At 44.2% G+C, this 24,335-nt stretch overlaps 1 protein-coding gene across 1 annotated transcript in view; it reads right to left on the bottom strand.

Moving 5' to 3' along the window:
- The window catches only part of PIK3AP1 (phosphoinositide-3-kinase adaptor protein 1), a 187,217-nt gene that overhangs the window by 44,755 nt on the left and 118,127 nt on the right, over window positions 1-24,335 (bottom strand). The window contains exons 9-11 of the mRNA XM_056530352.1: window positions 18,709-18,795; window positions 16,958-17,122; window positions 5,174-5,233 (exon numbers count right to left, since the gene is read on the bottom strand). Of these exons, the coding sequence (XP_056386327.1) occupies window positions 5,174-5,233; window positions 16,958-17,122; window positions 18,709-18,795 (312 nt within the window). The remainder of the gene's footprint in view (window positions 1-5,173; window positions 5,234-16,957; window positions 17,123-18,708; window positions 18,796-24,335) is intronic.

The raw sequence follows: 24,335 nt of genomic DNA, 5'->3' as shown, positions 1-24,335 counted from the left end.
TAACATTGATCTCTATGGGAGAACGACGCTGATTCCACCTGAAAGAAAGAACATGTTCTTTCTTCAAGCGGAAAAGACTTCCTCGTCAGAATTCTGCTTGAGGAAATTCCTCAGTGTGAACTGAGGGGCAGAAATTCTGTACAACTCTATGGGGATTTCACTGCTGAATGATTTAGAGAGGAAAAAGCGAGCAGATTACTCGTGGAAATTCCTCTCCAATTCCTCAGTGTGAACATACCCTAATGTATGTACAGTATGTAATGTGTACAGTATGTGTGTTGTGTGTATGATGCATGTACAGTATGTAATGTGTACAGTATGTGTGTTGTGTCTATGAAGCATGTACAGCATGTAATGTGTACAGTATGTGTGTTGTGTGTATAATGCATGTACAGTATGTAATGTGTACAGTATGTGTGTTGTGTGTATAATGCATCTACACTATGTAATGTGTACAGTATGTGTGTATATGATGCATGTACAGTATGTAATATGTACAGTGTGTTGTGTGTGTATGAAGCATGCATTTACAGTATGTAATGTGTACAGTATGTGTGTGTATATGATGAATGTACAGTATGTAATATGTACAATGTGTTGTGTGTGTATGAAGCATGCATGTACAGTATGTAATGTGTACAGTATGTGTGTGTATATGATGCATGTACAGTATGTAATATGTACAGTGTGTTGTGTGTGTGTATGAAGCATGCATGTACAGTATGTAATATGTACAGTATGTGTGTGTATATGATGCATGTACAGTATGTAATATGTACAGTGTGTTGTGTGTATGAAGCATGCATGTACAGTATGTAATGTGTATTGTGTGTATATAATGCATGTACAGTATGTAATATTTACAATGTGTTGCGTGTGTATGAAGCATGCATGTGCAGTATGCAATGTGTACAGTATGTGTGTGTATATGATGCATGTACAGTATGTAATATGTACAGTGTGTTGTGTGTGTGTATGAAGCATGCATGTACAGTATGTAAGGTGTACAGTGTGTTGTGTGTGTATATAATGCATGCAGTGGCGGATCCAGGGGGGGGGACGGGGAAATTGCCCCCCCCCACCCCCAGATTAATTTCCCCATCACTTTTAAGGACATCCCTATTAAGGACATCCCATGCCCCTGTTAGCCCACTGACGTCCCGTGCGTGCGCCCATTGGAAAGCAACACGGAGGAGAGGAGCAGCGAACAGGACATGCGCTGGTCAGCATGGTAAGTGACCAGCGGCACATCAGAGGAGCAGTGGTCGAAGCACTGAAGTAGGGCAGTAATCAGGCATACAGCCTCCAGCCATACACTGTATGGCTGGAGGCTGTATGTCTGTGGGGGAACATACTACACCTAATGTGGGGGGACTATACTGCACCTAATGTGGGGGAACTATACTGCACCTAATGGAGGGGAACTATACTGCACCTAATGTGGGGGAACTATACTGCACCTAATGTGGGGGAACATACTGCACCTAATGTGGGGAACTATACTGCACCTAATGTGGGGGAACTATACTGCACCTAATGTGGGGGAACTATACTGCACCTAATGCGGGGGAACTATACTGCACCTAATGTGGGGGAACATACTGCACCTAATGTGGGGGAACTATACTGCACCTAATGTGGGGGAACTATACTGCACCTAATGTGGGGGAACTATACTACACCTAATGTGGGGAACTATACTGCATCTAATGTGGGGGAACTATACTGCACCTAATGTGGGGGAACTATACTGCACCTAATGTGGGGGAACTATACTGCACCTAATGTGGGGGGACTATACTGCACCTAACGTGGGGGGAACTGTGCTGCACCTAATGTGGGGGCCTCGTATCGACGTTCGCTCACGTCGCGCTCCCAGAATTCAAGGGCCGGCGTTACTATGTCCTGACGCCGGCCCTAGAGCATGACGTGCGTGAACATCAGGGGGGGCCCTCCATGTCCATTTTGCTTGGGGCCCCCAAATTCCTTCAAACGGCCCTGCTCACCGACCACCGGCAACCAGGAAGAGGATCGCAGCAGAAGCCGGAGCGGGTTACCGAGGACACGAGGGAACGAAGGAAAGTGTGTACATCTCTATGTTTTTACTGCCGGCAGTATGAATGACAATTTAAACATCCCGGAATACTCATTTAACCCCTTAAGGACGCAGGACGTAAATGTACGTCCTGGTGCGGTGGTACTTAACGCACCAGGACGTACATTTACGTCCTGTGCATAACCGCGGGCATCGGAGTGATGCCGGTGTCATGCGCGGCTGATCCCGGCCGCCGGCAATGGCCAACGCCCGCGATCTCGCGGGCATCCACCATTAACCCCTCAGGTGCCGGGATCAATACAGATCCCGGCATCTGCGGCAGTACGCGATTTCAATGAATGATCGGATCGCCCGCAGCGCTGCTGCTGGGATCCGATCATTCAGAACGCCACACGGAGGTCCCCTCACCTTCCTCTTTCCGGCTCCGGGCGTCTCCTGCTCTGGTCTGAGATCGAGCAGACCAGAGCAGAAGATAACCGATAACACTGATCTGTTCTATGTCCTATGCATAGAACAGATCAGTATTAGCAATCATGGTATTGCTATGAATAGTCCCCTATGGGGACTATTCAAGTGTAAAAAAAAATGTAAAAAAATGTAAAAGTAAAAGTAAAAAAAAGTGAAAAATCCCCTCCCCCAATAAAAAAGTAAAACGTCAGTTTTTTCCTATTTTACCCCTAAAAAGCGTAAAAAATTAATTTAATAGACATATTTGGTATCGCCGCGTGTGTAAGTGTCCGAACTATTAAAATAAAATGTTAATGATCCCGTACGGTAAACGTCGTGAACGTAAAAAAAAAAGTCCAAAATTGCATACATTTTATTAAAAAAAATTATAAAAAATGTATTAAAAGTTTTTTATATGCAAATGTGGTATCAAAAAAAAGTACAGGTCATGGCGCAAAAATGAGCCCTCATACCGCCGCTTATACGGAAAAATAAAAAAGTTAGAGGTAATCAAATAAAGGGATTATAAACGTACTAATTTGGTTAAAAAGTTTGTGATTTTTTTTAAGCACAACAGTAATAGAAAAGTATATAATAATGCATATCATTTTAATCATATTGACCCTCAGAATAAAGAACACACGTCATTTTTACCGTAAATTGTACGGCGTGAAAACGAAACCTTCCAAAATTAACAAAATTGCGTTTTTCTTTTTAATTTCCCCACAAAAATAGTGTTTTTTGGTTGCGCCATACATTTTATGATATAATGAGTTATGTCATTACAAAGGACAACTGGTTGTGCAAAAAACAAGCCCTCATACTAGTCTGTGGATGAAAATATAAAAGAGTTATGATTTTTAGAAGTCGAGGAGGAAAAAATGAAAACATAAAAATTTAATTGTCTGAGTCCTTAAGGCCAAAATGGGCTGAGTCCTTAAGGGGTTAAGGTGCCATATTTTCACTTTTGCACTCAGCAGGTGTTGTTTTTCATCCAATTTATTTGTTCACACAGCAGAATGTCTGCATGAAATTTGCATGAAAATTCTGCAGAAATGTATTGCCAATTAACTTCAATGGAATTCCTTCAGCGGAAATTCTGCTGTGTTAATGGGACAGCGGAATCCCATTAAAGTGTGGAATTCCATGCAGAAAATTTGGCATGTGAACATGGCATTTGTCTAGGATTCTTTACCTGTGTTTTTTTTTTGTTTGAAAAAACATTGCTGCCTGATATTAGCTGGAAGTCAGTAGGAATATATAAAAACTTGCACCTGTTCTAAGAGTTTGTGCACACAAGCAAAAAAACGTATGGCTTTTGATGCGGAAACGACCATGATTTTCACATTAGACAAAGAGTTGTTTCTCTTAAAAAAGAAGAAAAAAACCCTCTCCCATTGATTTTAGTGGGAGGTGTGATAACATTCAGGAAAAGACATGAAGTGACATGGCATTTTTTCTGCATGGTCCAACACTGAAGCTCCCTTTTTAATTTGAAAGGAAACTTCTCTATGGTGCAGAGAGACGAGCAATGTTGTGCTGCTCATATGCAATTTTTTTGTCCATGTCCACAAGTTCTAAGGAACTTTTTGGCTGATGCATCTCAGTGTGGGAAAAGTTGCCTGATATAGGCTACATTCACACTACCTTTGCGCCCCGTCAAGAACGGCTGTCAAACTTTCTTTTTATTTATTTTTTAGTTTGATGGCTGTCATTTTGACAGGGCACAATGGGCAACAGGGAGTCCCGATGGACTCCATTATAATCAATGGGGTCCATCAGGCGCCGCTGTTTTTCAGCAGGAGTAGCGGGAGAAAATTACGGCGCAAGCTGTATTTTTGCCTCTCACTATTTTCTCCGGCAGCCCTGACAGCCGTCACACTACCGTGTGATAACGGTAGTGTGAAAGGGGCCATAAGTGGTGTCTTGTGGGAATTATAAAGGTTCAATTTTTGGGTGAGCCCAATGGTCCTTTAAGAGATTAACTGTAAGCAATATAAGGGGATATTAATACTTTTGATAATTAACATAGGTTGTGGTGCTTTATAACATTATATAGTCACCTAATCTTTACAATTGATTACTGTTCCCCATTTCTTATAGTATACCAAAATATAGCATTTTTAATAAATGTTGTTGTTCATTGGATTCCTAACCTATGAAGGTCAAGGAAGGAAAAAATACCACAAACTAGGCAAAAAAAAAAAAAAATAGCTACAGCATGCTGTGTTTTGGTAAAACTACTACTTACCCAAAAAACACCCCTCAAGGAAGAAAAATAAAGGCACAAATAAAAAATATTTCTGTGCTCCCAGCAATATCTGGACATTCCATGAGTCATCCAGAAAAACACAGAAAAACTGCTAGAAGAGTCACACTGCATGGTCTGCCTCAACTTGTTGAGCAGATCCTACAATGTACATGATACATAGAAACACAACGAAAAACGACGGCCATGTCCCTCGCAACATCAGATCACAATTTTCATTTCCAATTCTCACCTGAAAAATTGGTTAATATTTCTCTAACCTGCTTCTCTATTATTGAAATAAGGAACTAGCTATAACCTTAAGTTCCACTTCTATAAATTAATATGTTAATCATCCCTATATGCCAAAGCATTATTTGATTATGAAGAGTTATAAATCATTTTCATTCACAAGTACTCACCCGTTGAAGGATTTGAAGATGCCACATAAACATTCTCATTCCTCGTTGGCTTTGTGAAAACTAGAATAGAGAAAATATTTATAATCAATACCATTTCTCAGTTGCAATGTGTTTCTATGGACAAATCCCCCCAGTTTTCATTTCACGTAGATAAATATGATAAATCTGTGCAAGGTCCTAAAGGACGGTGCTTGAGTTTAAATGTTAATGTTTTTTAAATAATGTACAGTAACCCCCCGACCTGCGATGGCCCCGACATATGATAAAATCGACATACCATGGCCTCTCAGAGGCCATCGCATGTCGATGTCAGCATCGACATACGATGCTTTTATATGTCGGGGCCATTGCATTAACTGCTATTCAACAGCACAAAATGCTTAAGTTGCTGTGGGATAGCAGTTTAAGCATCCCGGGCAGGTTAGCCTACCTATTCCCGCTGCACCGGGTCCACTTCGCGATCTTCCGGCGTCTTCTGCATCTTCTCCAGGGTCCGGGCCTAGCTTTCTGGCTTCGTTATTACGTCACTACGCACGCCGCGCCGGCGCAGCAGCGTAATAACGTCACCAGAAAGCGAGGCCCGGACCCTGCAGAAGATGCGGAAGAAGCCGGAGGATCGCGAAGAAGACACCGGAGCAGCGGGACAGCATCAGGAGCCCCTTGGACAGCATCGGGAGCTGTGAGGACCTGGTCCGGAGTGGCGGGGACAGGTGAGTACAGCTTCCTATACTTTACATTGCACGGATCCCTCAACATACGATGGATTCGACAAACGATGGGTCGTTTGGAACGAATTACCATCGTATGTTGAGGGACCACTGTACTGCTCTTTCTCTCTGGCCCTGCACTAGTCAAAGCACAGTGTATTCCTGTAACATTTCTTTAATCTATTAAAGATAAGAAAAAAATTATAACAATAACAAACTGTTTCCTAAAAATGTCAAGTACTGCAAAGTTTCCTCAAGAGTTAAATAGACAAAGCATGCTATTTTAAAGGTAAGGTAATTCTTTTTTTTGATAATTTTTATATCTATACTATTGAATAATCCTAAAATCTTGCAGTTTACATTCTGGCCACTAGGGCTAAAACTAAGCAGAGACTTCCTGTTGTCTACGGATAATTTTCAAGTAATTCCTCTCTAGTAGAGAGATAACACTGGATCCATCACCATTCGCAGCCGAGATCAGCCTCACCCCTCCCTGTAGTATGACCTCTGGAAAAAGTTACAGAGAATGCTCAGTATCATCTTCAATTTATCTAAAAGGGACAGCTCCTGTAACGCCGAGCGCTCCGGGCCCCGTTTCCCCTCTGGAGCGCTCGCGGCGTTACTCTCCTACTTGCAGCGCCCCGGTCAGCGAGTCTGACCGGGAGCGCTGCTCTGTGTCCCTCGGTGGGGATGCGATCCCCGTGGCGGGACGTGCCCGCCCGTGGGTCGCATCCCGTGTCACTTACCGGCCCCGTCCTTCTGCTCAGTCCCGGCGTGGGCGGCCCCGCTCCTTAGGGAGCACGCGCCCCGGGTCTCTCAGATGTAAAGGGCCAGTGCACCATTAATTGGTGCCTGGCCCAATTAGTTCTAAGCACTCCCCACTGCATAAAAACCCACTTCCCCTTCCTGTCCCTGCCGGATCTTGTTGCCTTGTGCCCTGAGAAAGCGTTTCTGTGTGTTCCATTGCCTGTGTATCCAGACCCTTGCCGTTGCCCCTGACTACGAACCGTTGCTGCCTGCCCTGACCTTCTGCTACGTCTGACCTTGCTCTTGCCTTGTCCTTGTGTACCGCGCCTGTCTCAGCAGTCAGTGAGGTTGAGTCCCTATCGGGTGGAACGACCTGGGGGTTACCTGCCGCTGCAAGTCCATCCCGCTTTGCGGCGGGCTCTGGTGAAAACCAGTAACCCCTTAGATTCCGTTCCCCTGATATGGCCCACACCATCACCTCACTGACACAGAGGATTCACCACCCGTGCCCTCCCCGCATACCAGTCCGGATCCTGACAGTAGATCCGGCCATGGATCCCGCTGAGGTCCCGCTGCCCAGTGTCACTGACCTAACCTCCGTGGTCGCCCAGCAATCACAGCAGATCGTGCAACAAGGACAACAGCTGACTCAGTTGACCGCTATGCTGCAACAGCTTCTGCCGCAACAACAGCAACCATCTCCTCAGCCAGCTCCTGCATCTCCTCCGCAGTGAGTGGCTGCTCCCAGTTTCCGCCTGTCTCTTCCAGACAAGTTTGATGGGGACTCTAAACTGTGTCGAGGATTCCTGTCCCAGTGTTCCCTACACCTGGAGATGATGTCAGACCTATTTCCAACAGAACGGTCCAAGGTAGCATTCCTGGTCAGCCTCCTGTCTGGAAAGGCCTTGTCATGGGCCACACCACTTTGGGACCGCAACGATCCTGCCACTGATACAATCCACTCCTTCTTCTCAGAAGTACGTAGTGTCTTTGAAGTGCCAGCCCGGGCTTCCCCAGCCGAGACTGCTTTGCTGAATCTTGTCCAAGGGAGTTCTTCAGTGGGCGAATACGCCATCCAGTTCCGCACCCTCGCCTCTGAGCTATGAAATAATGAGGCCCTCTGCGCGACCTTCAAGAAAGGCTTATCCAGTCACATCAAAGATGTCCTGGCCGCACGAGAAATTCGTGCTAACCTATCTGAACTCATCCATTTGGCCACCCGCATCGACATGCGTTTCACGGAAAGACGCCAGGAGCTTCGTCAGGAAAAAGATCTTGTTCACACCAGGTTTTCCTCCCAGGCTCCTCTCTTCCAACGTCCTTTGCAATCTGTTCCTGTACCTCCTGCCGAGGAGGCTATGCGAGTGGATCGGTCTCGCCTGACCCAACAAGAGAGGACTCGCCGTAGGAATGAAAACCTGTGTCTATACTGTGCAAGCACCGAACATTTCCTAAAAGACTGTCCTATTCGTCCTCTGCGTCTGAGAAACGCACCCACTCACCTAGTTAACGTAGGAGAGTCGTTGCTAGGAGTGAATTCTACCTCTCCACGATTGACTTTACCTGTGCGGATTGCTATACCCGCTAATGCTACTTCCTTCTCCGTTGTGGCCTTCTTGGACTCGGGTTCAGCAGGAAGTTTCATTGATGCCTCACTAGTCAACAGATTCAACATACCAGTTACCCATCTTGTCAAACCTCTCTTCATTTCATCCGTCAATGGAGAGAGACTGGTCTGCACCGTGCGTTACCACACTCAACCGCTACTCATGAGTGTTGGAGTTCTCCATCATGAACATATTGAATTTTTTGTGCTACCCAACTGCACTTCTGAAATTCTTCTGCGCTTGCCCTGGCTCCAACGTCATTCGCCTAGCCTCGACTGGGTCACGGGAGACATTAAGAGCTGAGGATCTTCTTGCCACAAGCGATGTCTCCACCCAGTTTCTTCCTGCCAAGTCTCCATGGCTACTCGATTGCCAGGTCTTCCTAAGGCCTATCAGGACTTTTCGGACGTCTTTTGTAAAAAGCAAGCACGTAGACCCTATAACTGCGCTATTGACCTGCTCCCTGGTACCACACCGCCCCGTGGTAGGATTTACCCACTTTCTGCCCCGGAATCACAAGCTATGTCTGAGTACATACAAGAAAACCACAAAAGAGGTTTTATCTGGAAATCTTCTTCTCCAGCTGGAGCTGGATTTTTCATTGTCGCTAAAAAAAATAGATCTCTCCACCCTTGTATTGATTACCGCGGTCTCAATAAAATTACCGTAAAAAATTGCTATCCTCTGCCTCTCATCTCCGAACTCTTCGACCGACTGCGAGGTGCCAAGATTTTCACCAAACTTTATCTAAGGGGCGCATATAACCTCATCCGTATTCGAGCAAGCGACGAATGGAAAACGGCCTTCAACACCAGAGATGGTCACTTTGAATACCTAGTCATGCCCTTTGGTCTATGCAACGCCCCAGCAGTCTTTCAGGACTTTGTTAATGAGATTTTTCGGGACATGCTGTACTCCTGTGTGGTAGTCTACCTTGACGACATCCTCATTTTTTCCTCCAACCTAGAGGAACATTGCTTTCATGTTAGTCAAGTGCTCCAGCGACAATGCCAAAATCAACTTTACGCTAAAATTGAGAAGTGTCTATTCGAACGCAGCAGTTTTCCCTTCCTGGGATACATTGTGTCCAGACAAGGTCTTCAAATGGACCCTGATAAACTTTCTGCGGTAATGGATTGGCCTCGTCCCACTGGCCTGCGAGCAATCCAAAGATTTCTCGGATTTGCAAATTATTATTGTCAATTCATTCCCAGCTTCTCCACCATCGTTGCTCCTATTGTAGCACTGACTAAGAAAAACGCTAATCCGAAATCCTGGCCGCCACAGGCGGAGGAAGCCTTTAACAACCTCAAAGCCGCCTTCTCTGCTCCAGTCTTGTCCAGACCAGATCCTCAGAAGCCCTTCTTCCTCGAGGTTGACGCCTCCTCTGTTGGAACCGGAACTGTTCTCCTTCAAAAATCCGCTAAAGGAAAAAATGTCACTTGCGGATTTTTCTCCAAAACTTTTTCTCCTCCAGAAAAAAAACTATTCCATTGGAGACCGTGAACTATTGGCGATTAAGTTGGCCCTTGAGGAGTGGAGACATCTTCTGGAATTATCCCTTCACCCCATCACCATCTATACAGATCACAAAAATCTGTCTTATCTCCAATCCGCTCAGCGGCTAAATCCTCGCCAGGCTAGGTGGTCGTTGTTTTTTGCCCGTTTCAACTTTCAAATCCATTTTCGTCCCACAGACAAGAATGTCAGAGCTGATGCTCTATCTCATACCACCGATGCCTCTGAAGCCGAGACCCTTCCTCAGCACATCATCCCCCCTCAGTGTCTGATCTCTGCTGCTCCTGCTTCTCTGGTGCCTACCCCTCCAGGAAAGACTTATGTTCCTCCCCGTCCTCGCCTCCGGATCCTCAAATGGGGCCATTCCTCCCTTCTGGCTGGTCACGCTGGAATCAAAAAGACTTTACAGTTAATTGCCAGACACTATTGGTGGTCCTCCTTGGAAAAGGATGGGACCGATTTCGTACGAGCCTGTACAGTATGTGCACGTGACAAGACCCCTCGCCAGAAGCCTTCAGGTCTTCTCCATCCGCTGCGGTGCCTGAACAGCCTTGGTCCCACATAGCCATGGACTTTATCAGTGATCCTCCTGTATCCCATGGCAACACTGTCATCTGGGTGGTCGTTGATCGTTTTTCCAAAATGGCTCACTTTATTCCGCTTCCAGGCCTTCCTTCTGCGCCACAGTTTGCGAAGCAATTTTTTCTGCAGATTTTTCGTCTTGACGGGCTTCCCACGAATATCGTCTCGGATAGAGGCGTTCAATTTGTGTCTAAATTTTGGAGAGCCCTCTGTAATCAATTAAAGATCAAATTTAATTTCTCGTCCTCCTACCACCCGCAGTCCAATGGTCAAGTGGAGAGAGTGAACCAGATCCTTGGTGACTACCTGCGAAATTTTGCCTCCCTCCGCCAAGATGATTTAGTCGACCTGTTACCCTGGGCTGAATTCTCCTACAATTTCAAAAGCCAAGTCTCCGTTCTTTGTGGTGTACGGCCGTCACCCGCTTCCCTCCTTCCCCATTCCCACTTCCTCAGGAGTTCCTGCTGTAGATGAATTGACCCGGGATTTTTCCTCGATTTGGAAAGAGACTCAAAAGTCGCTCTCACTGGCCTCTTCTCGAATGAAGAGACATGCGGATAAGAAGAGAAGAACTCCTCCTGTCTTTGCCCCTGGTGACAAAATGTGGCTCTCTGTCAAATATATTCGGTTTCGTGTCCCTAGCTACAAGCTGGGTCCACGTTATCTCGGGCCATTAAGAGTCAAAAGTCAAATCAACTCCATCTTCCTCCTTCTCTTCGTATTCCTAACTCCTTTCATGTATCCCTTCTCAAACCTCTCATTCTTAACCGCTTTTCCCCAAAGCTCACCGTTCCTGCTCCTGTCACTGGGTCCTCTGACGTCTTCCCGGTAAAAGAAATCCTTGCCTCCAAGGTCGTCAGAGGTAAAAAAAAAAATTCTTGTTGACTGGGAGAATTGTGGCCCCGAAGAGAGGTCTTGGGAGCCCGAGGACAATATCCTCGACAAGGAGCTCATCCATAGGTTCCTGGGCTCCAAAAAGAGGGGGAGACCAAAGGGGGGGGTACTGTAACGCCGAGCGCTCTGGGCCCCGCTTCCCCTCTGGAGCGCTCGCGGCGTTACTCTCCTACTTTCAGCGCCCCGGTCAGCGAGTCTGACCGGGAGCGCTGCTCTGTGATCCCCGTGGCTGGACATGCCCGCCCGCGGGTCGCATCCCGTGTCACTTACCGGCCCCGTCCTTCTGCTCAGTCCAGGCACTTCCCCTTCCTGTCCCTGCCGGATCTTGTTGCCTTGTGCCCTGAGAAAGCGTTTCTGTGTGTTCCATTGCCTGTGTATCCAGACCCTTGCCGTTGCCCCTGACTACGAACCGTTGCTGCCTGCCCTGACCTTCTGCTACGTCTGACCTTGCTCTTGCCTTGTCCTTGTGTACCGCGCCTGTCTCAGCAGTCAGTGAGGTTGAGTCGCTATCGGTTGGAATGACCTGGGGGTTATCTGCAGCTGCAAGTCCATCCCGCTTTGCGGCGGGCTCTGGTGAAAACCAGTAACCCCTTAGATTCTGTTCCCCTGGTACGGCCCACACCATCACTTCACTGACACAGAGGATCCACCACCCGTGTCCTCCTCGCATACCAGTCCGGATCCTGACAGCTCCTGTCTATTGATGTCCAAAGTGTAAACCATATTCACTCACTGCATAACAATGCACAAAAAAGTAAAATAAAAAAAAAGTACAATCAGAAAATAGACACAGATTAGAAAAAAGCAACATGTTTCAATATTTGGCTCCAATCAGAAGCATCTTAGGGATGCTTCTAAACCTATATTCTAACACCTCTGTCTGTATAAGGTCTGATAGCTGACAATGCATACCCGAGCAAAAACCAAGCTATGAGGCGATCTCAGACAGGGTTATGTGGAGGCACAGAATCTGAGGAAGAAAACCAAAAAATTCTGCTATACTGAAAGTTCCTAAGAGCACAATGGCTTCCACATTTCTGAAATGGAACAAGTTTAGAACAAACAGGACTTATTAGAGCTGGTTACCACACCACACAAAATAATCGAGGGAGAAGAGCCTTGGTAAGAGAGGTGACCAAAAACTCAATGATCCAGGAGGTCAACATCTACTGCAGCACTCCACCAATCTGGGCTTTGTGGCAGAGTGGCCAGAGAGAAGCCTCTACTCAGAAAAATACATGTGAAAGCCTTCCAGGAGTTTGCAAAAAAAAAAAAAAAAAAAGGAAAAGAACAACAAGACTGTAAAAAATCTAAATGCTTTAATGTGATGAAACCAATATTGAACTTTATGGAATACACACAGAAAAAAGGGACATAATCACTCAAAAATCACAGGAAAAAAAGGCCACATTTACTGGTGAAAGGTTACTGATACAAGGCAGGCTAGGCACCGATTCCCATAATGATGCAGATCAGCCACAATGCTATATAGGGGGAGGTTCGTACAGGTGCAAAATACTGAGGTACAACCACTCACACTCACAATCCCCCATTAGGGGAGTAGTTGCCTAGTATAATAGTTGCACACAGATGATGCCCACTAACAGGTTGTAAGCGAGCATGGTGCACACCACGTTATCATGTTACTGGCACCCTGTATATGTATCTGTGTGCAACTATAATACTAGGCAACTACTTCCCTCATGAGCGATTGTGAGTGTGAGTGTGAGTGGTTGTACATCAGTATTTTGCACCTGTACAAACCTCCCCCATATAGCATTCTGACTAATATGCATCATAATGGAAATATGTGCCTAGCCTGCCCTTGTATCAGTAACCTTTAACCAATAAGTGCAACCTTTTTTCTGTGATTTCAATACTGAACTTTCTGACCTCAACTGTAAGCATCATGTCTGGATAAACCATGCGGGTAAACAGTTTAGCAGAAAGTATTTAAGTCATACCTTTTTCTTCATGGAATGCGATTAAAGGTTGCTCAGGGGTTTCTCTGCTCCTCTCCTTTCCTCCCCCCCCCCCCACTTTTCTCCCTCACCCTCCCCTTTCCTATCCCCCACACCGGCAATATCAAAGTAGAACACAATATTTCCATCAGTCCCCAATCTCCCCTAACAAAATGTATACATTTATGTAATGTGGATGAGTTTGATTCAGAAAGGTAGTGCCATATATGGATTCAGATAGAACCCTGGCTGTATGTAAACATTTTATTGTACCGGATCTTATGCAGCTAAATATCGAGGATGTCTTTATTTTCTAAGTTATTAATATTTGTTAATCACCTGTTGGTACAATGCTGTACCTTATAAGTTATCCACTAGACAAAATGACCAGTAAAATTAACTGTTCATATTAGTAATATGAGATGCAGTCTTTTAATTATCCTTATATTACTCACTCTGTTATTCAGTTGTGTTTACAAATTGTTATTTATTTATTGAGATGAACACTATCCTTTTTACTACCTGTACATTTTATTAATTTTATTTTATTTTATTCTATAAAAATCATTTTGAAATGGATAAAACCATGCATTGCTCATCACTGACCCCAAACCATCCCTGGCCACTCTGTCACGCCCCCTCCCATAGGCTTGCATTGAGGGGGCGGAGCGTGATGTCACACGGGGGCAGAGCCATGACGTCACAATACTCCGGCCCTGTGATCGCCAGTCATCAGACCCGGAGCGAACATGCTCCAGGAGCTGATGGTAACGGGGTGCTGTATTAAAGATCACTTTGGATAAGGGGATAAGATGTCTTGGCGCCGGAGTATGTATATGTATATATATATATATATATATATATATATATATATATATATACACACACAGTCCACACTATATCCATAATGCCCCAATGAACACTCAATAAACACTCTATACACTGTACACTGGCCACTTTCAGTTCTGGAAATTTGTGAATTGCAGCAGGACCTTGCTGTGGTCATACATATAAGTGTACTTAAAGGGGTTATCCAGGAAAAAAAAACTTTTTTTTTTTTTTTTGATATATCAACTGGCTCCAGAAAGTTAATCAGATTTGTAAATTACTTCTATTAAAAAAAATCTTAATCCTTTCAATACTTATAAGCTTCTGAAGTTAAGGTTGTTCTTTTCTGTCTAAGTGCTCTCTGATGACATGTGTCTCGGGAAACGCCTAGTTTAGAAACAAACCCCCATAGCAAACATCTTCTAAACTGGACGTTTCCCGAGACACGTGTCATCAGAGAGCACTTAGACAGAAACTTCATAAGCTCATAAGTACTGAAAGGATTAAGATTTTTAAGTAGAAGATTTTTAAGTAATTTACAAATCTGTTTAATTTTCTGGAGCCAGTTGATATATAAAAAAAAGTTTTTTCCTGGAATACCTCTTTAAATATAATACATAACTTAGCCCTTTCTGAGCAAATGTAGCATACCTCAGTAAAGCAGTGCTTTTGTAAATGCTTAAATGACTATTGTATTCCCTGTTGTCAGAGAGTCACATTAGCTCCAAAAACACAAGTTACTTAAGCTGCTTTCTGTACTAATAGGATTAAACTTGTAAGTTCCTGTGATAGTCTCTACCCATCCGTAGTGTGTGTGTCTTATTACAGCAAGGAAATGTATGAAATAAATAAAAGGAATTCTCTAAAACAAACAAACATTTCTGAGCTTCTCTTTTTTTTTTTTTGCAAAGTAGGCAAATAAAAACTGACATTCGTATCTTTAAATGAGGAAGTGTGTGTGAATGTGGGCTTTCAGTATTACTAATCTGATGTATGCTTTTCGAGAGTTGAAGGGAAACACTTTTTTTTAATAAACTTATTTTCAGTTAATTTAAGGCTAGGTTTCCACTTGTTTTTTTTGTGGCAAAAATGCCAATAAAAACACCCATTCTACCGCACGGCGAGATGCGGCCAGATTTTAGCTGCAAGCCAATAGGGAACTGCAAAATGCCATATTCACTTGGGGTTTTACAGTTTAGCGTTTTTATTCTTTTGGCGTTTTTCAGCTGTTTTTGGCTCCTTGGCAGTTTTTCAAAAACGACCTCTTGTTGAGACTTTGGCGTTTTTTTTAAGGAAAATCTTGGCATTTTCCTCCCATAAAAGTCTATGGGAGTGAAAAAACGGCAAGAAAAACGCCATGTAGGTTTACACTTTGGCATTTTTGCCGGCGTTTTTTATTCTTTTTTGAAGGAGATACCTTTTTTAATAAAATTTCGTAGGGTACCTTAAAAAAATAATAATAAAAAAGATACAGCAGTGATAGAAAAAAATTATTTAATGAAATTTTTATTTTTTAGAACAAAATTTTTATTAATTTTTAAGCAGAGATCGATTTATGTGTGAGGGCAGGGCACTAAAAATTTTTTTCATTTTTTTTTTTAGGTAGTACTACTACTCCCAGCATGGAACAGACTGCTCCAAGATGGGAGTATTAGTACCTGTACTAATTGACAGATCACCCCCGGTCCGTTGCGATCCTTCTGTATCATATAAAGATTCAGCCGGCCGCTCTTCTATGGTCCCCTGCACTGCCGTATACATACACCTATTCATATTTCCCGCAGAGAGCTGTGATTGGCCAGATGGTTCCAGCCAATCACAACTCTCTGTGGGAAATATGAATAGGTGTATATATATGTCAGTGCAGGGGACCATAGAAGAGAGGCCGGCCGCATCTATACATTATACAGGACGATCGCATCGGGTATCAGAAGTGACACTCTGCGATCTGTCTATTAATGCAGGTGCTACAGCTCCCAGCATGGAGCAGAGTGTGCTCCATGTTGGGAGAAGTAGTACTTGCAGTTAAGGACAGATCACAGCGGGTGTCACTCCTGACACCCAATGCAATCATCCTATCTATTGCAGAGATGCGGAGCAGCTCTGTACAGCGCTCGCATCTTTGCACTATACTCCGGCTGGCCAGTAATATGAATAGAACATCACTGATTCATATTTCCCGCTGAGAGCGGTGATTGGCTGCAACCATCCGGCCAATCCCCACTCTGGGCGGAAAATATGAATGAGTAATGTTCTATTCGCATCACTGTATAAAGCCGCTCTGCATCTCTGCAATAGATAGGACGATCGCATTGGTGTCAGGAGAGATCTTTCTATTTGTTCCATGATGGGAGTAGTAGTACTACCTAAAAAAATTAAAAAATAGAGAAAAAAATGAAACACACACACACTTTATTACATATAAAAATTTCGCTATATACCCAACAAATTTAGAAAAAAAACGCCAAAGAGGCCAAAAATACAATTTCCACTCAACGTAGGAAAAACCTGTGGCAGTTTTTCTCGCATTTTTGTAAAAAAATAAAATAAAAAGTGGAAACCTAGCCTAAAGGAGATATGTCATAGTGAAAAACCTATCCTCTATACACAGCATAGAGGATACGTTTTAGATCACCGGGGGGCTGACTGCTGGGACCCCTGGCAACCTCCTGTACAGGGACCCAGCTCTCCCCGGGAGAGACGTATCACGACCCCCGCGCGAAGCGGAAGTCACCATGCCCCCCTTCCACTAGTCTTCCATAGAGCTATATAGAGGAGGTGTGTCGGCTAGAGTGAATGAAGAAAAGCCAACTTAAAAACTTATGAAACTTTTTTTTATTGTTGATCTTCATCAGTTGTGCAGGTGAAAAAAAAAATAATAATTAGTGCCACCAGAGTACTCTTAGTAAATGTATAGCAAAATGTATCCTTAAAACTTACTTTTTGCAATGTAAGGCTCTGTATCAGGTAGTTGCTCTGGTCTTGGATAAGGTACAGGAGGGCGTCTCATTACTTCCGCTGAATGTGGCATTCCTTCACCAACTTCATCATAAAATGACTCCTCAGTACATGAGTTGTATATTTCTTCATCGGCTAGGCTGCTTCCTGGAGAAGGAAAACACAAAAAAGGCACAAAATAATTATTAACACACCATTCAACTACTGTTGATATTAAAGGATGAAAAGGTATTGTGGGGGGAGCAATTGTTAAAACTGGCATTTCACAAGCCGATGTTAAACCCCCTTCAGTAAACAGTGGAGCCAGATTTAAAGCCAAGCACCTACTAACAGTAAATTGGGTGGGTGAGGAAGACCACTGCCTTTTCGCATGAAGCCATGCCCCATATATGCCAAGTCCCACCCTCTTAGCAAGTGCAGTGCAGAACAGCCAAAACTCACAAAATTTTGTGCCAACAAGTGGGTTTGCACAAAGTATTGGGGCTTTTGGCTGATCAGCGCTAGGCACAGCCCATGGTGACTTCAGCCCACAGAATTTACAACTTGGCTGAAAAATTGCACATATTGCACCTTCCTTCAAATGGGAATTCAATTGCGGGGAGAGTGAACATTGTGATATTTACATCCTCTGAGCGTTAGATTCCCATCCCTTCAAACTTAGTTTCACTTTCCTGAGCTTAAGATTCACATTGACTTCTGAAAAAAAGTTACCACCCACTTGACTATTGGGAGAAACTAACAGATTTGCAGCCGAATAGTAAAATCCCCATATCTTGCAAATAGGAAGCATAGAACCAAAATAACACCTGTGTTTTAGGGCACCAGAGTCTTAAAGGGGTACTCCCAAAAGGATAGGGGATAAGATGTCTGATCGCCGGGGGTCTGGCTGCTGGGACTCCCTGCGTTCTCCGGGCTGGCACCGCAGTGTTCTGAACACTGAAACTAGGAGCTTTCGTGTTCTTGACGTCACGCCATACCCCCCTCAATTCATGTATATGAGAGAGGGTATGACAGGAAGTACAAAGCCGTCATGCCTCGTCCTATAGACATGAATGGTGGAGGCATGACAGCTGTAGTCGTCCCCATCATCCAAACCTGAGCGGAGTTTGCTCCGTGCACCGGATGACTGAGGTGCTGCGCCGGAGATGCTTTGGATAAGGGATAAGATAGGTGGAGTACCCCTTTAAAGGTGATTTTTTTCAAACTGGCAATATATAGAGAGCTATGTGTTAACAAAGGATTACCCAAAGAAACCAATGTAGAGAATATAAATACAGGTGAAATTCGAAAAAATTTTATATTGTGCAAAAATTCATTGTATTTCATTAATGCCAGTTAAAAGGAAAGGAAGCATGAAGTGCTCCAAAATCTCCTGGTAGACAAATGCGTTGACCCTGAACTTAATGAAGGACAGTGACCAACACCAGCACAATTATGACACAGCTTGAACTATCTTGCTTTGCATGTAATGAGTCTCTCTCATATATTAGTTTCACCCTTTAAGTTGCATTACTGAAATAAATGAACTTTGCAAGATATTCAAATTTTTCGAGTTTCACCTGTATATTACACTGCCTATTACATTTTCAGGCATGTAGATCTCCAATATATTGGTGCACACCAGAAACATGCTATCTCAAAAATGTATGTGTTAAGTTTGTGAATGCAATATGTGCAGAGTTTCTGTTTGAGAACTGTGCATTTTATTCCACATAAAACTTTCTACAGCTTACCTTCTAAGATTCTACGTAATGCTGAGTCATTTTCATGAGAAGATTCCAATGCGAGATTATCATCTGTAATTTGTATCATATCAGCATCTGTAGGGATTTAAAAGAACATTAAGCAAAGAAATGCAAAATAAATAAAAAATCCAAGCCTCTCTCTCTCTCTCTCTCTCTCTCTCATTGACTTCTATATAAAAATCTTAAAGGGGTACTCCCACTCTAGACATCTTATCCTCTATCCAAAGGATAGGGCATAAGATGTCTGATCGCGGGGGTCCCGCCGCTGGGGACCCCCGCATTATTCCATGCGGCACCCACCTCTTTTTACACTGGAACCGCTGGAGGCTCTGAGTCGCGACTCCGGGACGGAAGTCTGTGATGTCAGGACTCCGCCCACGCCCCCTCCCATAGACTTGCATTGAGGGGACAGGCGTGATGTCACACGGGGGTGGAGTCCTGACGTCACGGACTTCCGTCCCGGAGTAGCGACTCAGAGCCTCCAGTGGTTCCGGTGTAAAAAGAGGTGGGTGCCGCATGCAAGAATGTGGGGGTCCCAAGCGACGGGACCCCCGCGATCAGACATCTTATTCCCTATCCTTTGGATAGGGGATAAGATGTCTAGGGTGGGAGTACCCCTTTAAGGCTTCCAGAACTTATCAGCTGCTGCATGCTCCAGAGGAACTTGTGTAGTTCTTTCCAGTCCGACCATAGTGGTCTCTACTACCACCTATGTCCATTCCAGGAACTGTTTAGAGCAGAAGTTTGCTTATACTCTGGACAATTCCTGACAGGGACAGTAGTGGCAGCAGAGAGCACAGTGGTCAGACTGGACAGAACTATACAACTTCCTTTGGAGCATAAAGCTGCTAATAAGTACTGGAAGGCTTAAGGTTTTTTTTAAATAGAAGTAATTTACAAATCTGTATAACTTTCTACATTAAGTTATATTGAAAATATTTTTTTCTTCCAGAGTACCCGTTCAAGCCCCACCACTCCACTGTTCCCTATTTGAAAATAAAACAGATAAGCGTGAAATTAACCTTTGCAGAGTTCTTCGCAGAATTTTTATTAGACTTTAGTTTAAGCGACACACAGAAAATTCTGAAGGCTGACAAAAAGTGTACACAACCAATCTTTTGTTTACATTATCATTTATAGATTTACTAACCCTTTACTTCATATTGTTCATTTTGCAAATCTTATTTCATATTTTACATTAATAACAAGCATCATTCAATAGCAAATATTAAAGGTGATATATGGTTTTGTCATAAAGTGTTCATTGTTGGAATCACAAAATTTTTTTTATAATTAGAAGTAGTTAGGTTACAGTTGTAAATTTGATCATTTAAAATTTTTTATTTTATACTAAAAACACTTAATTTTTTGGGTTTAATTTTTATGACATTCACTTTGTGGTATAAATGACACGCTAACTTTCCTATCCCATCCTGAAATTCAGCATAGTGTAACGCTGAGCGCTCCGGTCCCTGCTCCTGGACCGGAGCGCTCGCAGCGTTTGTCCCAGCGGAGTGCCCTGGTCGGACTCTCTGACCGGGGACACTTCGTCTTTGCTCCTGTCAGGGACGCGGTCCGCGCTGCGGGATGTCCCCGCGCGTATCCCGCGTCCCAGCTCCACTTACCTGTGCCTGCTCCGGCTCTCTCCTCTGCTCCCCGATCACGTGGCTCCCAGCGCGCGCATCCCTGCACTATAGGGTGCTCGCACGCTGGCAGTGTAAGATTTAAAGGGCCAGTGCACCATTGATTGGTGCCTGGTCCAATCCGATTTTGGTCACTCCTATAAATGTATCCTGCCCCTTCCTGCCCTTGCCGGATCTTTGTTGCCTCAGTGCCCTAGAGAAAGCGTATTTGTGTATTCCTTGCCTGTTGCCGATCCCGTTGCTAACGACTACCGCCTGAGAACCCGTGCTGCCTGCCCCTTCTGTACTTCGCCAGTCTCAGCTGCCAGTGAGGTTGAGCCGCTATCGGAGGATACGACCTGGTAGTTACCGCCGCAGCAAGTCCATCCCGCTTTGCGGCGGGCTCTGGTGAAAAAAAACAGTAACTACTTAGAACCGATCCTCCTGTACGGTCCACGCCATTCCCTCTCTGGCACAGAGGATCCACCACCTGTACCGCTTCCTGCTACTAGTCCGGATCCTTACACATAGCACCTCTTCTAGAATAATTACTTATTACCTGTAAAATAGTATGAATGAAAAAAAATGTATCTATTCATAAATATAACTAACTCATTAAGACATTTTGGCTTACAGTTGGTATTACAGTTGTCATAGCAGCATTAGGCAGAACTGATATCTAGCACACAGAGTCTGGCCAATTCTTACAGCAATTCCAGTCTACAGACACTGCCCAAAATTCATTTTAACCAGATCCAATGAAAACACCGACAGCACAAACATCTTTGAACAAGCAGTAAGAACAAAGGGTACAAGAAACATGGGTTACTTTACAAAATTGTGGTTTATCCCTGGATGATCAGCATTACAAAGTCCTTCTGTTGTCTGCACTACAAAGTTTTGTTCTTTTCTCTTATAGTTTCCCTTAAAGCTTTCTAAGGCTATGTTTATACAGTGGAATATCCGCAATTCTGTAGAAATTCTGTTCTACAAAGCTTGCTGAACTGAATTGCAGCAGAATTTCTATGTTCTCTAAACACAGAATTCTGAAAAAATTGAAGCCCCATTGAGTTCAATGGGATTTTGCCCACAAATTCCACAAAATTTTAAGATGGGTCATTCAATATTTTGGAATGGGGAATTGCTGCCACGGAAATTCTGCTGTGTGATTAGTACAACAGAATCCCATTGAAGTAAATGGACAGTAAATTTTGGCTGAATTTCTGATGGAATTCTTCCCTGAAGGTTCCGACATGTAAACATAGCCTAATGGCGCCTAACATGCCTACTTAAAGCTACTTACTCTCGGAAAGATGGCCACTCTTCTAAAGCCAATGCGCTCACTGCTTCTGGGGCTGTTGTTTGGGGTGCATCAGGCAGTGTCAGCACTATTAGTGCGGGTGGTGCTGCTGTCAGGTTTCTTTTAAGACTCTGATAAGATGTAACTAATCTCTTCCAGCACCTTGACAAACACATAATACCTTGGGGCCTTTACATAATAAAATAAAAACCATCACAATGTATTGGTAGAACTTTATTTATAAATGGAACAACGCACTGTCTGAATGTTCTTTTATACTAATGCTTCTTATCTTCAAGAAGGAGCATACTAAATAAATTGAACTGCAATCTCACATTGCTACTATAGCTGCCATTACTTCAGCCATTTAAGGTGTTATCTAGGATTAGAAAAAAAACTACTTGTAGCTGTTTTCTGTCAGAAAGAGTGGCACTCTCATCCTGAGTTTACGTGTGTGGTATAAAACTCAGTTCTATCAAAGTCAATCTAAGGAAATGTAAAAAAATTGAAAGAAATTACTACAACCATTAAAACTATGCTACCGTCATGGTGTAACATAGTAACATAGATAATAAGGTTGAAAAAAGACCAGAGTCCATCAAGTTCAACCTATATCCCTAATGAGTCCCTACTGAGTTGATCCAGAGGAAGGCAAAAAATCCTCATACTAGAGGTAAAAATTCCTTCCTGACTCCAAAAATGGCAGTCAGAATAGATTCATGGATCAACATAAACACAAACATCCAAACCAGTACAAAATCAGATACACCCTCTGAAAATTTTAGTTTTAGCTTCTCAGATATGGATTCTACCAATAATTTCACTGGCTATTCAGAAATAAAGGAATCCAATGAATATTACTCAGTGTCTGAACCTCAAGAGTTAGGTCTCCACTTCAGCTCATCCACACATGACCCATGCATATAGCAGGACATTTGCACAAATCAAAGAACGAGATTTCAGAGTTGCACTCTTTCCTTATCCAGGACATGGCAAACCGCACATGAAAACAAATAACAGAACCCACAGTGGTCAACTTGTCAGCCACCATTCTTACACAATGCCATATAAATCTTGTTACTTAAGGGTTAAATTATGTTCTGAGTTGCTTTTTTGATTTATGAGGCTTCTAACCATTAAGAGAATTGTATTGTCCAGTGATAGTTGAGGTTTCCACTTTTTTTTGGGGGGACCAATTTATGTGAGTGTGCAGGGACCTAAAAATATAGCATACAATAATAAAAATGTAGAAAGGGGCCATTTAAATAATAATATAATATAATATATATTTTTTTAATAATAAATTTTGTTAAAATTTTTATTAGTAATGTATTTTAATAATGTGTTTAATAAAGTGTGTGTGTGTGTTTTTAACTTTTTTCTTAATTTTTAATTTTTTTTTAGGTAGTACAACTACTCCCAGCATGGAACACACTGTTCTTTGATGGGATTAGTAGTTCCTGTACTAATAGACAGACACTCGATGCGATCGTCCTATCTATACAGCGCTTGCATCTCTGCTTTGTACTCCGGCCGGCCAGTGATGTTAGTAGAATTCATATTTTCCGCCCAGAGTGGTGATTGGCCGGATAGTGGCTGTTACGCCTAGCGCTCCGGGTCCCCGCTCCTCCCCGGAGCGCTCACGGCGTCTCTCTCCCTGCAGCGCCCCGGTCAGTCCCGCTGACCGAGAGCGCTGCACTGTCATGGCCGTCGGGGATGCGATTCGCACAGCGGGACGCGCCCGCTCGCGAATCGCATCCCAGGTCACTTACCCGTCCCGGTCCCCTGCTGTCATGTGCTGGCGCGCGTGGCTCCGCTCTCTAGGGCGCGCGCGCGCCAGCTCTCTGAGACTTAAAGGGCCAGTGCACCAATGATTGGTGCCTGGCCCAATTAGCTTAATTGGCTTCCACCTGCTCCCAGACTATATCTGCTCACTGCCCCTGCACTCCCTCGCCGGATCTTGTTGCCTTGTGCCAGTGAAAGCGTTTAGTGTGTCCAAAGCCTGTGTTACCTGAACTTCTGCTATCCATCTTGACTACGAACCTTGCCGCCTGCCCCGACCTTCTGCTACGTCTGACCTTGCCTCTGCCTAGTCCTTCTGTCCCACGCCTTCTCAGCAGTCAGCGAGGTTGAGCCGTTGCTAGTGGATACGACCTGGTTGCTACTGCCGCAGCAAGACCATCCCACTTTGCGGCGGGCTCTGGTGAACACCAGTAGCCTCTTAGAACCGGTCCACTAGCACGGTCCACGCCAATCCCTCGCTGACACAGAGGATCCACTACCTGTGAGCCGAATCGTGACAGTAGATCCGGCCATGGATCCCGCTGAGGTGTCGCTGCCAAGTCTCGCTGACCTTACCACGGTGGTCGCTCAGCAATCGCAGCAAATTGCCCAACAAGGACAGCAGCTGTCGCAGTTGACCGCCACGTTACAGCAACTTCTGCCTCTGCTACAGCAGCAACCATCTCCTCCGCCAGCTCCTGCACCTCCTCCGCAGCGAGTGGCCGCTCCTAGCCTCCGCTTGTCCCTGCCGGACAAATTTGATGGGGACTCTAGACTCTGCCGTGGATTTTTGTCTCAGTGTTCCCTGCATATGGAGATGTTGCCGAATCGTGACAGTGGCAGCCAATCCCCGCTCTCAGCGGGAAACATGAATCAGTGACTGGCCAGAGTACTGAGCAGAGATGCGGTGT

Source organism: Hyla sarda, chromosome 7, assembly GCF_029499605.1.
Source record: "Hyla sarda isolate aHylSar1 chromosome 7, aHylSar1.hap1, whole genome shotgun sequence".
Lineage (NCBI taxonomy): Eukaryota > Metazoa > Chordata > Amphibia > Anura > Hylidae > Hyla > Hyla sarda.
Note: the sequence above shows the minus strand (reverse complement) of the source record. Positions and strands in the feature narration are given on the sequence as shown.